The sequence below is a fragment of the Centrocercus urophasianus genome, unplaced genomic scaffold (genome assembly GCF_019232065.1).
Source record: "Centrocercus urophasianus isolate 14NV4802_14NV808 unplaced genomic scaffold, USGS_Curo_1.0 seq_13, whole genome shotgun sequence".
Taxonomy (NCBI): Eukaryota; Metazoa; Chordata; class Aves; order Galliformes; family Phasianidae; genus Centrocercus; species Centrocercus urophasianus.
In genome coordinates this window covers 45,123,817-45,142,005 of record NW_024884475.1, presented here as the reverse complement: position 1 = coordinate 45,142,005, position 18,189 = coordinate 45,123,817, and the positions used below count along the sequence as shown (strand labels likewise).

The following is an 18,189-nucleotide window of genomic DNA, read 5'->3' as shown; positions in this document are numbered from 1 at the left end:
TTTGGAAAGAGCCTGCCAAAATGCTGCTCATTTTCCTACCAGCTCTAGGCTTTGGAGCAGGCGGGTGGTGGCTATAACGCTGGAAAATCCAGGAGCATCTGCTGTGTGTGTGCTGTTTCCGCCTCTCCTTTTCCTACAAATTGACATGGAAACATACAGTCAAATGTTCAAGAAGTCCAATGTTCTATCCAGATGTAAGATAGAGCAATTCCAATTTTAATGCCCGTATATAGCCTGTGCTGCTTCAAAGCTAAGGTGCTGACTAACATCCCAAGGATTCTGATAATATTGAATAGCGAGTTTGTCTTTAGTTTCTTGCAAAAATATCTGTTCATGTAGAGCTTGGTATCACACAGATGTGAAAAAAGCTCTGCAGAGAGTGTAGCATTATCCTCAAAAGAATTATGTATGGAACAACTGTACGGAAACCATGGTCCTGAGAACCTCATACGTGCTTTGGTCTGGTTCCTGCCCTTGGCTGCCAGCAATGGGTCGGACCGGTGTGCAAAGTTCTGAACTTGTGTAACAGCTGTAGCAAAGGATGCAGCACAGAGCCCCAAATGCCTCCTAATTAATGACTACTGACTGCTACATGCAGAGGTAGATCCTCTGTTTTCAGCCAGAGCAGAAGTCAATGACACATGGAGCTTTTTCATGCCCTACACAAAATCTTGAGCCCACAAATTAAACTTCGCAGAGGATTATAGCCTTATGCAAAATGATACTGTCATACAAATAAGGCAGAATTACAATTCTATATGATATATATATATATATATATATGAAGATCCAGACTAGGGTTTCCACATCTCATGAGGATTTGGGTAGTAGCTTCAATACAGGTCTACCTCATGTAGACCTCCCAGCTCTCCCACTTCTTGTAAGGCAACAGGCTGCCAGGGTTCAAGGTTCAAGGCATGAACTGCAGGCTTACCTGCATGTGCTAAGGGGGAGGAGGCAGGCATAGGAAGAAAGCAAAGCTTGGTTCTTCTCTGAGAGCACCATGAAATCTCCCAGCTGGCAGTGAGTGTATCCAAGCGACAGAGTGGTGGCTACAAATTGAACCCCCACATACACCACACCATCTGCCTTTGCTTTGCTGCCTGCCTCTTTTAGCTCTCCCACCCCCAAACAGCCAAGGGGCAGTTTCAGGTATTAGTGATTTAAACCAAAAGGTTTTAGGAATGCTTTGCCCCTCTGCGGTTTTCATCAAATGCACTGTGTTATGTTAGCACCTGGTGGCTGCCTATTTGGAATGTTCTGTTGTTACTGGGACTGTGCATACTCCCACCATGGTTGCCTCCAACTCCCAGTCTCCTTTGCTTTTGAAGGCTTACGTCAGACTTTTAGGCACTATTGAATAGTACTGTTTCTGTTTATCAATTTGCCAGGTAAGGAAAAGGTGAGCAATTTTAATGCTTTAAATGCTTCTCATATCTCTTCAAGGGCATTGAATTAAATCATTTCTTAGCTAGAGATACACTCACAGTGGGTGTAAGTTAGTTTCCTCCTGATTTATCTGCAAAGCTATCTGAAGTGTAGCTGAGTTCATAGTGCAATACACAGAACAAGTGTCATCAGGGCTTCACAGTAATATACTGTATCACAGTATTCTGTGATATTCTTAGGACTTGCTCATGTGCTCGAGTAACATTGAATGTTAGATCAATTATTATTTCTCGAATGCTTTGCTGTTACCTGACCTTAACCGATCACAGCTGTTGCCTGGAGCTACAGTTCCTTAAGGCACTAGTGTTGGAGCTGGGGATGTGCTGTCAGACTGCTCTGTATCAATGCAAACCCAACAGTGGGCTGTTCATGCTTGTGCTAGAAATGGCAGTTCACGGGCAGATCCTTACTCATTGACCACCAAAATGTCCTCTTCTGCAACACTCAAGGAAGTCCCAAGAAAATTTTAGAGAGATAGAATTTTTCCACATGTATGTGCTAGTCTGGACACTCACGTGCCCCCATCTCTGTTTAGCTGAAGGGAAGTTTCTCTGAAGAACAAAAGGTAATTCAGCAAATAAACCCTCTAGGTAAGGCATAGCAATGGGAATTTAGAGCTGTGTAATTCCCTTGCTATCGCTGAACATGGAAAATGATGACAAAAATAGTGCTTTATTTCTTTGATTACTTGTTCTCCAGGAAACAATCTGAAGATGTACCAACTCCAGAATCAATGTGTGGAAGCTAGGAAGTACAATCACTGGTGCATGCAATTAGAATCATAGAATCGCTTGAGTTGGAAGGGACCCTTCCAGGGTCATCCAGTCAACTCCCCTGCAACGAACAGGACACCTACAAGTAGATGGGGTGCTCAGATCCCCTCCAGCCTAACCCTGAATGTCTCCAGAGATGGGGCATCCATTACCCCTCTGGGCAACATGTGCCAGTGCCTCTCCACCCTCACTGTAAAAAAACTTCTTCCTTACATTCAATCTCAATCTCTTTTAATTTGAAACAATTTCCCTGTGTCGTCTCACAACAGACCCTGCTAAAGAGTCTGTCCCCTTCTTTCCTATTATCTGTCATTACATACTGAAATGCTGCTCTCAAGTCTCCCCAGAGCCTTCTCATCTCCAGGCTGAACAGCCCCAGCTCTCTCTGCCTGTTCTCGTAGGAAAGGCGTTCCATGTTCCATCCCTGAGGTCATTTTAGTGGTCCTCCTCTGGACGTACTCTAACATGTCCTTGTGGTCAGAAATGGTCTTGCAATGTTAACACTGAAGTTTTAGTAAGAGAAAGACATTGCAGATGAGCATATACTAAACTGGTCTATCGTGAACTTGGAAATCCACAGCTGATGGATTTCCAATGGATATTTACAAATTCTTAGCATCCTGTTTATGAAAACTGTAAACAATCGAAGGCCATTGCCTGGAGGCTCCAACCTTATTTAGATCTACGTAAAGGACAATTCCCACATTTGCAATGCAGTCAGCGATGCTGGCATGTCACATGGTTACTGCACACGGTCATCAGAGTTGCTCCAGTGTAATCAGATGCATGCCACCGTGTGCAGTGCATTGTGTAAGAGTGCTCTATGAGAGAGGAGAGAGAGAATTGCGCAGAGACCTCTTTTCTGATGTAGCTAACCCACGTGCCCTTTAAAGGAGTTGATTTGGAAAGACAGGCAATTAGCTTTGCATACAGTAGTCCTTCCTGGAAATTGCTCTCCTTGGTCCACGCAGGGGAATGTTACGAGAACAAAGCAGGGAGGGCTGGGAGGTGTGGATGGAGCAAAAAGTTGGGTTGTTTTCTGCATGAGCTCTGCTGCCTGGCATGTTCCACCTGAGCACAGGCCATCTCTGGTGCTAGCTTAATGCTCTGTGCTGTGATTGATGTCAGGCTGGCTGTACACCTGGTTGGGCAGGGTGGATTAATCTGGGTGTGGAGCTGGAACATGTGTTATGTATGAAGGGGTGACCGCAGCTGTAGGCATGCTGAAAGTTGGTGGCTGAAAATCCCGAGCACCCAGTGCACAGCCTCTATTTGGAATCTTACAAAAATTAAAAGAAATTAAAAATAAAAGACAAAAAGTTCTTTGTGCGATGCCTGCTTTCTCTGAATATCTTTCAGAGGGACCATTGTTGCTGAGGAATTGAACTGGATTCAGAAAACTGTGTTCTGTAGCTTTGTCCAGTGTTTCCCAGAGTGCATTCTTCCTCACCCAGGATTTCATCCTGAGCTTCAGCTCACACTGGAATGGAATGAGGTGGAAGGAAATCAGTATTGGAGCAAAGAGGCCCTGTGTGGGATGAAGCGCTCCACCCTTCTCAGCTGTACAGAGGCCAGCCGCTTCTCCCTGCAGCTCCCCATTGGTACCCAACCCATGACCCAGCTTTCTCATCCCTTCCTTCTGTCCATCACCTAGAGATCATCTTCAGGGATGTGTTCAGACTGTGGATGGGAGGGGAAGGTGACTGAAAGATGATTTCAGTTACTCTTGGTCATTCCCACCCAAACTCTGGACTTTTCCACATAGCATGTGACTCACCGCTGGCTCTTGGAGCCGGTGATGTGAAATTCACAAAGACCAAAGAATATGGGGTTCTACTGCAGGTTGCACTAGCAGAGTGAAAATACAGAAGGGAAACATCCTGTTGAGTGCTTAGATCCCAAGATGATCCTGGCCAGCTCCTCACCCTCCAGCCACGCTTGCACAGAGCGTGATGCCAGCATCCTGGCTCCAAGCAGACACAAACAAGGCTGCTCTAGCTCAGCCCAAGGGAATGCTGTGATTTGTTTTTGCTCAGGTTGTAGGGGAGCTTCATTGGGCACTACAGTGTCCTACTTTGCAATGTGACTGTGGTGATGAATTGGGCACCACATTTATGGGTTCCCTGGGGCGGGCTGTCTCATCATCCCTCCATGACAACACTGCTCCAATGATAGCCTGATCCCGACTGCTTTCTTTTTGGTCACTGCAGTAATAGTAATGATTAACAGTAATTATAAGAACAGTAATAGGAGTGTCCCATAATGCCAGTGGATGGGGGAATTCCACTAAGTGCATCTGCTCTCGTGCCTAGCAGCCATCACTGGGCCAAACAAATACACCGCGGACCTGTGCCTCTTTCCTAGGTTCTGCGTTGGGAATGTGTGCTGGCTGATCTAGTTCCAGTGAATTGCTGTTTACTTCATCATCCCCAGCACCACACCTCATGCTGAGAGTGCCCATCTCTGTGCACATGGCCAAGCGTGCGAGAGGCACTCACCACTGAGTCACAGACAAAATGCGGAGGCCACAGCAAGCTGTCTCCTTCCCTCTGATGGTTGCACTCAGAGCATCTTCCTTGCCCTCTGCCTTCCCTAGGCTGTCCACAGCAAGGATGCAGGAGAGGAGAGAAGGGCAGTGGTGCAGAGCCCACAGCTGGGGCTGAGTGCTGTGGAGAAAGCCAACCGGAGGCAGTGAGTGCAGCTGAGTCACACCACCTCGCAGCAGTGGTTCTCTCTGCCATTTCTCTGTCCCCAGAGGCTTGCTGTGCTCAGAGCCATTGAGTAGAAGTGCCACGAGCTTGGCTGCCAGCAACACACTGTCACGTCTTGGTATGCTTGCTGTTTGCTAACAATAAAATGCATTTAGATCATGAGGAAGACAATTAAAAAATGTGGCATCATGCTTCTCTAAGCCTTTGCTGAATGCACGCACGAAAGTATCAGTTGTGAGACCAGGTAAAGAGGGGGAAGGCAGAATGGCTTGTAGCTTAGTTCTTGCCACCCACTGAGGGGAAATCACTCCACTTCCACCTTGGTCCTGCTCATAGTCTTAACAAATAATTAGGTGCAAAGAATCCAAACTGACTAAATTCATGGATGGAACCTGGTTCAGTGCACCCTTCACATGGGTACAAATACAGGTTTGCTTAGCAGCATGTCAAGACAGAAGCCATGAAAAGATCCTGTAAATGAAAGAAGCTGCCACCTCCTTGGAGGCGAAGGAACCACTTTGCAGAGAGCTATCATTAGGAAAGGGAAAACAGCAGATGAGCACTAAGGAGCTCTTCCTGCCGGCGGCATGTGTTGGGACACTCAGGAGCTGCTCAGAGGAATGGAAATTTCCTATATGCCAGCAGAATGAAAACCTGCCTTTGCCCTTACCTTTCCATCTTCTGAGATGCATCAAGATAGATGGGACTTAGAGTTCTTTTGTTCATTGTTTCTGTTTTTATTTCAATTTCTGCTTAATGCTGGCCCAAGAAGTTGCCCAAGAACCTGCTGAATTTGAGGTGATTCTTATTTTAAACAGGAGCTTTGACCTCACCCCACATTTCCAGGAAGAGCCACTTTCAGCCTTGGGTTAGCGTTTTGAACTCTCATCATTTATAGGAGAGCGTGGTTGTTTAAGTACACTGGCCCTAAATGATTCATCACAGACGTAGTAGATTTGAGTCTGACCTTTCTATAGAGTAAGTCTGGCTCAAGGCTTTTTCCTTACTCCATTTCCTGCAGTCTATCTCAAGTATGGATCCCAATTAGGTATATCCCTTCTTACAGTATTTGTGGTCATGGTTTTCACCTTTTTATTTCTTGTGTAAAGTTATCCAGTGCTTCAAGGCAAGGTTGTGATTTTCTTCTCTTTTCAAAAACACTTTCTAACAAAAATATGTTGCTTTTGGAAATAGGTGGTATTCTCAACAGACAAAAAGCAATGCAGATCAGTAGCTACAGTGGCAGTGTGTAAAACTGGATGTGGGTTTTACAGAAAGTAGGAGTCATCTGTCATGTATGGATTTGGTTATGCAAGAACACATACATAAAGTGACAGTTCACTATTAGGAATGCACCTGTATTCTTCTACAGCCCATCACCATGAAGAAATGCACTCTCAAGCATAGGAAAATGTACATCAAACTTCTGCTTTTCCCCTTGGATTCATGAGATGTAATGAATCTGCCTCACATTGGATCCATTGGTGCAGGAAGGTGCTACCCAATGTGAAGAGTAGCAACTGGAACATTAACTCTTAGAGTGTGCACAGGCAGTATCCAAACAGGCACCTCCACGTAGTGGAAGAGGATGGTGAAACGTGAAAGTGGGGATGGCTGATGTGGAAATATACACCACAAGACAGAGAAAATTACAGAAAGGTGAAGCAAAGATCTGTATGTGGTACTTCTTGCCCACAGATTCAAATCTGAAAGAGGAAATTCCAATGAATGCCTTCAATGGTGTCAGTGTTACCTGGTATCTGGATACCGGTACAGAACTATAATTAAATGCTCTCTTTTCAGAGGATAAATCACACAGGAATTTAAGGGTGAAATTAATTATAAAGTGGAAGTTCTGCAATGATGTTACTTTTAAGGCATCCTGGAAAATGCCGACATGCAGAAACGTTTTCCTATGATTGCAATTACTTCCTTTACTCACTGTGAGCCCCAGAAGAGCAGACAATAAAGTCCTTAATAAAAGGGATCAGCCCCAATTAAAGAAGCAACAAAAGCAGTCATGTGGCATCAGAAAAGCTACCACCTGCTCACCTTAATGCAATGAAGTGATCGTATTGGGGCCATAGTGCTGCAGGGACAAAAATGAACTTGGGAAAAGATTCAGATTACATTGTGTTCTACTTCCTCACGAAGTGAACTTCGGTTGCATGCAGCTATTTTGGTGCCCAATCTTGCCAACTCTTATGTTTGCATAGTTAACAGGCTATGCTGACGTAACGCAGTAGTAACACATTGAGCTTTTTACTTTCAGCATCTCCACGCTTCTGTGGATCTAAGAAAGCGCTCCCCAAAAAAGCAAAAGAGTGACTTGTAAGCACCAGATCTGTTCCCAAACTCCCCAAATTCATGTGTTTATTACTTAGAACTGGAACCTGAGCATGGAGACATGCTTTGTCATGTTCTCCAGTATCCTCTGTAGTGAACTCTGTTGTATTAATAACACTTGTGTAGTAGAGAAACTATGAATATGGGAGTTATCAACTATTCAATTGCACCTTGATATCAACAGTCACATTCCTTGCACTATGAGGTAGGCTTATCAGTTCCGTAATAAATAGGATATAACCTTACCATTTTTGATGAAGAAGGTAATGATGTTGCTTTAAAAGGAAAAGAAACAGCTCCCACTGCTGAGCAGTTCAGGCAAAAACCATTTCATCTGTCACAAATGCGTATAGAGAGATGTGGGGTGGCGTATCCCCCAACTCTGACGGTGTGGGCAACGAGGTCATGCTTCACCTAGCAATGGAGTGCAGCAACGGCCTTCAGCAGAATGCAGGAAGGACTAAACCCGGCCAAGTGCTGGTCGGTTGGTACAGCAGCTGCCCACGCTGCCAAACGCTGGAGGGGCACTCTGCCCTTCAGCCATCCCAGCAGGTGGAGGTGAGGTGCCACATTCCTGCGGACTGTGTTGGAACCTAATGGACCGTTTCTGCACCTAGTGCCCAGGCTCAAGGCACGCGTGGGCTGAGGGGTGACGGGAAATGCCAGCAGGTAGGAGACTGGGGAGGGCAGCAAGTTTGTGGCTGCCTGCCCCACGTTGTTGGTCAACGTTTGGCAGCGCTGGGGTATGCTGCGTCCCCAGGCCCCATCCTAGTAGTTCTGCACCCATTTGCACTGGCCTAACCCCTTGCCATTACACCCAACCCCAACAACGCTGCACTCAACCGTGGCCACGAGTCCCAGGGCCCGCTTGGCAACCCTTTTTACAGCCAGGAGTGCCACGCAGCAATGTTTGCTGAACGAAAGATAATGGCAGCACGTGCACCGGGGGGCGGAGTCCGGGCCGAGGGTGCCCCCGTACACCTCGGGGCATTGCCTCTGGGCACGGGGGGGGCGGGAGGAGGCGGAATACGCTGCGGGAGGAAGCGGCGGGGACGGGCACCTGTTCCGAGCCCGGCCGGGTTTCATCACCGCACCGCACCGCCCCGCCTCTCCGCCGCACATAAAGACCGGGGCGGCGCGGCCGCCTCACAGCGCTCCGCAGCTCCGTCGTTGCCTTCCTCCTTCTCCTCCTCTTCTTCCTCTCTGTCAGCGACCCGATAGCGATGGACGCCGGCGGCCAGCGGACCCGCAGCCTGCTGCTTTTCCTCGGTGAGTGCCTGGCATGTTGGATGTGCGGGGTGCGATGTGACGGGGGAAGGTGTGTGCTCTTTCCCTTTTCCCTGCCCGGTAGCAGGAGCTGCTCTGTCCTCTCATCCTGTCCTACTGCTCTGGGTGAGTTCAGTGCTGAAGCCAAATAGAGGGGCCTCTGCTTGCCGCAGAGCAGCCCGTTGGCGTCTCCACTTCTCCCCGGCTTATCCGGAGTGAGCACCTCACGCGTTGCATGTGCTCCTCACGGCTGGCACCAAACAGCGCATCTTTATAGTACCCAGAGTCCCGGAGCGCACAGCTGATCACTACCCTACAGCTCCACTGGGGCTGTGAGGCAGTGACCCTTTGGGGCGATGCACACTGTGTGCAGCAAGACTTGAGGCAGGGCTGAGACCTGCAGCACTTGCTCTGTCCTCATCACAGAGTGCGTTCTCATGCCTGCAGTGCTGGGCTCAGGCTCTGAGGCAATGGGGCAGTCAGTCCCAAGGCCAACCCTAAGACCAATTGCAGCAGGAGTTTCTGTCTTTCCTCTTGACCAGGTTTTCCATACGGCTCGTGGCTCAGCTGCTGCACTGACAGCAGGTTAAACGTCTTTTAGCCTGTGACTCAGCTGTGCTTTGCACACAGCTGACACTGGAAGGAACTGGTATATCTTCATGGATTTGTGGACAGATTGATGTATTTCCGGGGCAGGCACAGAATCTAATGGTAGGGGACAGATTAGTCACAATGAGGTGGCCTCATAGCAAGTGCTGGGAGCACTTTGCTGCCTTTCTATCCCAGGTCAGCAGTTCAAGCAGAACTCCATAGTGCAGCTGGGAAATCTGTCTCTACAGCAGCTGATGGCTGCTGTAGTGCCAAGCTCCAGAGCTTCACTGCCCCAAGGCAGGACTTAACTCCAGTGGCCATCATCAGCTCTGTATCCAGGCTGTCACTGGCTCAGGGGAACTTTGTGGTTTCCTGTGTCATGTCTGAGCTGACTGCAGAGGTCTCTGAACCTGGACATACAGAAGACGGCATCAGGTGGTGTGTCTGGCTGGAAGCAATAATGGATTTCTCCTTCCCATGCAGTGTAGAGCCCTCTATACTGTGCTGAAAGGAAGGGTGGTGTGTGAATGCAGTCATTGGTGTGCAGGTCTGCACGGGGGTGGAAGTAGTACAGAAATGACCAGTGCACGTAATAAGTAATTATCTGAATAATCTCTTCTTAAGGGTAAGTCCTGGCCCAGAGTTCAAGGGGATCGTGTGGGCACTGCTGGAGTGATAGTCATCCCATGCAGGCTGCTGTCTGCAGGGCTGCTTTAGGGCATCTGTGTCTCTGAGTCTGCAGCTCTGAAGTCATGGATGCAATACACAACATGATGAAGTGTAGACACTGCTTCCCAGAAACATGTACAGATGCTTCAGCTCATTGCCCTGGGGGGGGGGGGGGGATTTATTTGGGTCTCCCTCCTTACCACCATGTACACAGAGTACAGAGCTGGGGGCATAGAGGGCTGACAACATCTCCTTTACAGGATGGGAAGAGTAGCCTGTGTCCCTGGCATGTCTCATCCCAGGAAGAGGAGTGTTAGGCATATGTTTGCTGGGCATGGCCAAACAGACTGCGCAGGTACATCCCACCTGATGCGCTAAGCAAAAGCAAGGTGTTATATCCCAAGCATGAGGATGGGGAGGTGTGCTCTCTCTGCAGTGGTTAAAATTGTCTCAAATGACTGCATCCCATTTCCCAGGGCATGTGTTTAGTGTACATGGATAACCCCAACTCCAGAGGTGCTGATGTGAGGGCAGAGTTGCACAGCCACTTGCTGAAGTAGGGCAAGCCGTTAGCAAGGCTTTCATGGTCAACCCTATGGTTCTGTGATCCTCGCCTGGAGCATAGGCACCCCACCTGGCCTTTACTGCCAAAAGGGCTTGCTTGGTCTACATGGCCTGAAGAGGTATGTGGTAGGGCAGAGTGGTTCACTGCGGAAAGAGACAGAAGGTGATGCACTGAATTTGGATGGTAGTAGTAGTGGTGCACACAGAGCCTGTGGGACAGGCTGACCCTGTGTTCCCTGCTCCCTCTGCACAAAGAAGGCCTTAGGTAGTCAGGTGGGCTCTGAGTGTATGAAACCAGACAGTGGGGATCCAGCTGGATCCATCCCCCAAGTTAAATGGACTGAGGCCCACCAGGAAGATGTCACCTGGGTACCACTGTGCTTGGCACTTCTTTGATAGTGAAACCCAAGTGACAAGCATATGGGGGGAGCGCCGAGGTGCCAAATGTTAAATAGCATTAAGGAGCTTTCTGTAAGTGAATCAGTAAATGACCAGTGATCTCAGGGATGAGTGAAACCAAATAAAGTGATGATGGGGACCTAGCACCTCTAAGAAACCTAACAATTCCCCATTAAAGTGGTGTGAATCTTGCAGAGAGACTAGTTCTCAGTTCCATATGTCCTGTATGTCCCTCATCCTGCAGCTGGAAGCCATAGTGGCTGATCTGATAATTACATCACCTCTGGCAAAGGCTGCAGGAATCTGAGGAGCCGTTCTGTCTCTTGTTCATCCTTCGTGAAGAGCCCAGCAAACTGCAGCAATATCCCCATTCCAGAAACAGAGTTAATCGTAGAGTGATATCCACAGGACCTTACCAGGCATTGCGTGCTGGCGGCATAACACTGGCATTCCTGAGAGGCATTAGTAAATACTGACAACCTCATTTCTGTTATCTTGTACCCTGCACAGTATTTACTTAGTGAACAGCAAAGGAATAAAAATATAAATACCTCTCCCAGGTCCTACATTTGATATACATCACTTGATAACTATTCTGGGAAAGGTTTTTCTCTGCTGCTGCAGCATGTGGATCCCTAATCCTCCAGCAGGATCCCCCTCCCACTGATGTCAGAGGAAAAATATGTGCATGGGGGAAAGGGCAAAATGTAATGGTGCAGAGCAGAAAGGACTTTGCCCAAATGCCGAAAATACTGCTGGGTGTCAGCAAATACCACACCTGTGCTCTGGCCTGTGCCTGCAGTCGGGTGAAGGTTATTGGCTGCTGGGATGGGGCAGGCTTTGCTCTGCTTTGTGTGTCTGTCAATTACAGTGTCTAGTATTTTGTCTCCATTGGTGCTCCAAGCGCAGAGAAGGGCTGACTTGCCTCTCAGTTGTACTTCTAGTCAGCCTTGGTTGGGGTTTCTCAGCTGTGTTCTGTTATCTGTCCAACAGAGAGCTTTAAATATAAATAGGAATAAAAAGGAACTGCTCAGATCACACTTAGGTGGAGGAAGCATGCAAGCCAAAGCAGAAGTGTGTAGGCTGAACAGAGACCTTCTGCTGGCCTAAAACTCACCTACCCAGCCAGCAGCTGCTCCTCATGAAATCTGTACTGAGCACAAAGTGCTGTAAAAATTAAATAAAAATTAAAAGAATAATAATAATAATAAAAATCCCACCCTGAAAGTAAACTTTCAGGTCCTGCCTTGTCAGAGTGCGAGGTAGCTCCTGCTGAGTCATGCAACAGGAGCAGCTGTCTCTGGCATGCTCTTCTATGGTCCCTCATGTCACTACTCTGTTCCTGTGGCTCTGGTGGGGTGCACCCAGTCTGTGTCCTTTCTCTAAAACCCTGTAGTAACCTGGCTGTGCAGGAAATGTATTTAGGAAAAAAAAAAAAAAAAAAAAAAAAAAAGCTCTGTCCATCTGAGGCGGATGTTCTGCCTTTCTAGCACCTAACTGAATAGCATCTTAAGGGATGTCCTGCTGATCACCAGAAATGGATGAGCTGCGTAAAATTCCTGAGTTGCTGTACATTTAGCAATGAGGGGTAATTAAGCTTTCTAACAACTGGAGTTGGAGTGATCAAGAAACTATGAAGGCACATTCCATCTATTAGCCATGCAGGAGCTGATGAGTTAATGGAGGCAAAAAGCCCAAAGACACCAACTGCAGGTTGCCGTGGTGTGGGGCTGGTAGCTGAACAGGTTAGATTGTGACCACAGCAGGGATGTTCCCAAAGGGGATTCATGCTCAGCTGGGATGAGCCTTCATTGCTTCTTGTAGGCTATTTGTGGAGCCTTTAGATCCTTCTTGGAAATGTTCATTCAAGTACTGGAATGCTTGTCCTGTGCAGCATCACAGGACACCCCAAAAGATGTCAAAACACATGATTGGCTGCATCTGTGGGAGAAGGGAAGGAGGGTCCCTGCTCCCCAGGGAAATGCAGCCGGATTCCTCTGCCTGCATGCTGCAGTCCCTTCCCGTGTGGCGGGTACCCACACCAGGCCTGCTGAACTGCAGTTCTTAGAATCGCAGAACTGTAACGATTGGAAAAGACCTTTAAGATCACCAAGTACAGCTGCAGCCCATCCCCACTATGCCCACTAACCACGTTCCTCAGTGCCACATCTCAAGTTCTTGAGCACCTTCAGGGGCGGTGACTCCACCAACTCCCTGGGCAGCCCATTCCATTGCCTCACCGCTCTTCTTGAGAAGAAATGTTTCCTAACATCCAGCCTGAACCTAAGGCCGTTGCCTCTCATCCTCTTCTTGCTGTAGTGTGGGTGGTGGAGGAAGGGCAGCAGTGTCCTCATTTCCTCCCAAGGCCCTCCCCAGATGAGTGACACTGGCCCATGACCTGTGAGTGGGTTGACATCTCTTGAATCCAGTGAGCAGAGAAAGTTTGGGGTCTCATGTTAGCTCTTTTCAAGTGGGCTTTGATTTGAATAGTGGAGAGGAGTGAGTGCAGGAACTGGTCAGCATTTCAGGCAGAGTGCAGCAAGACTGAGGGAGCTGTCTCCTGCAGAAGAGCAGCTTTGTTTTGATCTTCCTTTGGACAGAATGTGATGGGCACTGAGCCTGGCTGAGTACAGACCCTCACAGCATGCTGCAGCACTGCCATGCTGACTGCTGGGTCCTGGGAAGTTCTCTGTCCAGGGACAGCCATGACCCCAGGAGTTCTCTGTGTTGATCACTTCCTGCGATGAATACAGGTTTGTCATGCCAATGCATAACTGTACTCAACAGCAACCTTATTCTGACTTCATTCTCTCATAGGTTACCTATTGCAAGCGGTCATGGGCACAACAGTGATCCCATTATGTGCACCTGGTGAAATGGAAAACTGCACAACAGCATTAGGTAAGTGTGCTCCACAGCTCTCTTTGCAAATAGCAAGTCTTTGGTTGCCATCTTCCTCAAGCTGGTGGCCTCACAGAGTTGCCCCTGGAGAACACTTCAACTCTACCCATAGGTTACTGCTGAACCATGTTCCCATCATCCCACAGAGAGTTTGCTAATGTTGAACATGAACCTTCTTAAGGCTGTGTTCTATTTAGTATCGCTTTTCAGCGTAGTATCTGTGTCTTACAATGAGAACTGCTGTGAAAGCAGAATTATGTGATGTGAGATTTGTAAGGGAAGAGTCAGTGTAAGTCCAACTCTATCCAAAAGGCTCACCTGCTGCAGTGCCCACTGCATTGCAGCTCTGTTGATTTCCAGGCTTGTTGGACATGTAATGCTTGCGCGTTGTTTGGGAAAGGGAAAATGAAACTGATGAGATGCTAACTAAATCTCTCTGCAGTCCAGACAGAGAACAGTCCTCGTGTGGCTCAAGTTGGGATAACCAGATGCAAACCAGAAATGAAGGACTACTGTTTCCACGGACAGTGTGTGTACATAGTGGATCTGGATGAGCATTACTGCAGGTAAGGACCGAGCACAGTGTGCCCTGCAGCCTCCCTGATGTGGTCTTTGGGATTAACTGATCTTGGTGATGCTTAGGGGACCACCGACCCAGCAAAGTGTTTAAATACTCACAAGAACATAAAGAGAAGCAGTGTATCTGTAACAGACCGCAGCTGGATTTAAGCAAGTATGAAGCATGTGAGCTGGCTGCAGTGAAACCCAAGTGAAAGTCTGAGACAAGTGAGGTTAGTCACTAACCTACCATAGGCACAGCACACTCATTGTGATGTTACTCCATTGTTCATTTTCATGTACAATAGCAAGAGGTCCAGATTGCAGGCAAGGCAGTGAGGTCTCTTCTGAAAAAGCCCCTCTGGACACTTTAAGGGTATTCCTCACTTACTTGAAGGATTTGAATTCCGAGACCTACAAGGGGTTTGACTGTAGAAGTTGGACTTGCTTTTCCTAAAGAAACAGCCAGCAGCATGGCATGCTTTGCAGAGTGCTGAAATGTAACCCTGTGGCAATTTCTCCAATTATGTCTCTCTTATCCTCAGGTGTGATGTAGGCTTCTCCGGTGTCAGATGTGTGCATTCAGAACTCGTCCGACAGCCCCTCAGTACGGAGTACGTGGCACTGACAGTCATCCTTGTTCTGCTTTTCCTCATCGCCATCTCTATCGCGGGCTATTACATCTGCAAGAGGTAAGAGCATTTCCATCGTGGTTCAGCAGTGTGCATATAGTAAGATGTCCAGTTGGACAGAGGTACTTAAACTATCTCCGTGCAATCAAGTGAGTATGAGGAAACCTGCTGGCATGATGCAAAAAAAACCATATATTGACTGTATAACCTAAATGGAAGGCTAGGTCAGGCACAAGTACCTGCAGATGCTCTCTGACCCTGTTGGATCACTGAGCAGGTTGGTTGTCTTGTCAAAGAGAATGTGTTGGAGTAGATGAAAGAGCAGGCAGGGAGTGGGAAAGCGCTAGTTTCTTCTCTTGGTAATGCCATTTCTTTGGTCATTGGGAACTGTAGATCAACTGGATAGAATCATGGAATCTTTAAGGTTGGAAAAGTTCTCTAAGATCATACAGCCCAACCATCCACCTACCATCAGTACTGCCTACTAAATCAAGTCCCTAAGTACTACATCTATCCTTCCATTAAACACTTCCGGGGATGGTGACACCACCACCTCCTTGGGCAGCCCCGTTCCCATGCCTCACCACTTTCTCTAAGAGATTATTCTTAATATCCATCCTGAACCTCCCCTGGTTCAACTTGAAGCCATTCCCTCTTGTCCTACCATAGCTAATGCTATCTGCTGTGCTGTGGTGACTGTGCCATATGGCAAGCATTGTTTTGCCAGCTGCAGAGCACATGGGACAGCATGTTTGTTCCACCAACAGACACAAGGGCATCAAGAATTGTTCTTTGTGCTAATAACTAATTGCAAGGTGCAGACAGAGAGCCAAGTAGGCAGAATGGCTCCAGAGGGAGATCTGAGCCTCACAGATCTGATAGGTAGGTCGTAGCTGCCTAAATTCATCCTCCTTGCCTGAAGCCTCCATGGCACATCTCATCTCAGAAAAGATGACATCATTGGTTGGAGCACTCAGCCCCAGTGCAGTCAAAGATGCAGCAGGATTTCACAGCCCGTTACCAGCAGCAAGATTTCAATGCAGGTGTGAAATCCTCAGGGCTAAGCTTAGACATGAGGCTCTGCATGCAAGTTATCTCAGACCCAGTCATAAGCACAAGCAGAGCCCAGCTGCTAGAGTTAGAACAAACACAAAGAGGTCATGTTGAGTTCTCTGTCTTCCTCCTTCCCTCTATTTGTTCCTTAAAAAGCCCCTTGGGATGACTGGCTTTCCATAAATGACACTGCTCTCTGTTTTCAGGTACCGAAACAAGAAGAGACACACCAACACTAGTGAGTACAAGGAGGTTGGTGCCCTGTAGAAGAAAATGTGACTTCCTGCAGCATTCTGTTCATCCGGACGGACTTTATGGCTCCCCATGTATTTAAATGTTATTTTTATTAACGATATTTACAATATTTATATCCTTTTACAAATTTCAATTGTTTGGTGATCCAATCAGTATAGGTCAAGTATTTTGTTTGCAGTGTTTTATTTTTTTATTAAATAATATTTCTTGAGAACTCCACGTCAGTGGTGTTCAGTGCGAAAGAGATATATTTTTGTAAAAAGTCGACGTCTTACTCTGAAGAGTAATTTTATATTTATTCTTGTGAATATGCTCAGAACAATTTTGCACCTGTAAATAAAAGTTCTCAACAAAGTCAGAATGTCTGTGTGTTTTTGATCAAAGTGAAGCTAAGCTTGGTTGAGATGTTGTAAAGCAAGAATGCTACTGCAGAAGGTGCCATACCTATAGGGAGAGCTGATGCTCAGCAGATCACAGAGTTGCTTTTTTTTCCATCAACTGAAATGCTGTCCTGTCTTAAATGCTCTTGAGGTCAAGCAAATGGAAAAGGTGCCTGTCCTTGTTACTGGACGACATCACAAAAAACAGTTCTATGTGAACTTGAAGGCAGCAGGACTTAGGCCTGTCTTGTACCATCCTATTTCTGTGTCAGCCTATCCTTGACTGTCAGCAAAGGGACACATGAGCTCTTTTACACTCAACAAACCAACAGAAGGGCAGTTGTGTCAAGGCTTTGAGCTCTTGTTCAAGTGGTCCAAGGACCCAAGGAAGTTGGGAGGTGAGGTGGGATGGGTTTTCCCAGTGCCCTGACATGTGGCCAGCCCTTTCCTTCGGAAAAGATGAGTCACTGAAATGACAGCTCTGCTTCTTCTCAGCTCAGTACTCACTTCCTGACCTTGCCTTACTTTCTCTGTTACCTTCCCACTGATGAGCACCAAAGCAAAGGTGTGGTTGGGCAGAACCAGGCTGCAGTGGAACAGCTCTGCCCAGGTTCTGCCTGCTTTTGTTGTGCTTCTCCTCCCCAGGTGCTTCAGTGGACAGTGCATGCAGCAGTAAGGAGGAAAGAGGTCTGCTAACCAACACAAAGATGCAATCTGAGCACAGTCCGACGTTACTCGTGGCGGATCTCTTTGGCAGTGCATAGCAGGAGAGCCCTGATGGCCTGCAGGGCTGTGCCTAGCACCAAGGCAGTTCTTGTGTGTGCTTTGTTCACCTTCCAGCACTCATGGTCCCTCCAGCAGAGGTACCACCAACTCCTGGAGCCTCTGCGTTGAGGCAGTACAAATCTCCCTGGTACCCAGTTAGAAGAGCACTGCAGGTCAATCCCTGCTAATTGGGTGATGTGTCACAGGCCCTCATTATATGCTCCTCAGCTTTTCACTTCCTCTCTCCTTTTCTTGTAATGTCACAGAGGAACCTGTTCTGCGGGTGACAGCTGATGGCAGCCACAGCCCCATGCTTGCACAGGCTTCCCTGGTGGGAACTATTTTTTTACATCTAACTTTGAGCTGACTGCCTTAGTTTGGCTTGGGCTTTCCCCACCTACCTGTTGCTCATCTCAATCCCAGCCCATAGCAGCCCTTCAAATCCTGTATTTTCTTCCCTCCTGCATACGATTGAGCAAGCGGTGAGCTCAAGGTTGCATACCGGGCTGCCAGCTCACAGCGTGCCAGCCGGACTGTGGCTACCAGCCCCGCAACCGCGTGGCTGGTCCTCTGACACACCCGGGTAATTTCTCTCTGAGAGTGAACCTCCCTCATTCCTCCCATGGTTTCTGCTGGCACCACCTCCATCTCTCCGGTGCAGGCATGCTACTCGGGAGGCCGAGCTCTCTCTGGCCGGAGGCTCTCCTGCCTTGCGTACTGCATGGTAATGTCACTGGTGGTGCTTCGGCAGTCTCTGTGAGTCATGTGTCCCCCCAGCGGGTTTCCTTGCAGTGTGTCAGCCAACGATGCCACCAGTGTGCCGAGAGCCAGAGGAAGACTCACTGGTGATCCTGGCTTACGTCACAGCGCCGGAGGA

The 18,189-nt window shown here is 47.9% G+C and overlaps 1 protein-coding gene across 1 annotated transcript; it reads left to right on the top strand.

Moving 5' to 3' along the window:
• The first annotated feature begins 8,401 nt into the window (after positions 1-8,401).
• Positions 8,402-16,525, top strand: EREG (epiregulin). The gene is made up of 5 exons (XM_042812759.1): positions 8,402-8,548; positions 13,586-13,669; positions 14,112-14,235; positions 14,773-14,919; positions 16,119-16,525. Exons 1-5 carry the CDS (start codon positions 8,503-8,505, stop codon positions 16,177-16,179), a joined length of 462 nt encoding a protein of 153 aa, XP_042668693.1. The 5' UTR covers positions 8,402-8,502; the 3' UTR covers positions 16,180-16,525.
• Positions 16,526-18,189: the final 1,664 nt, after the last annotated feature.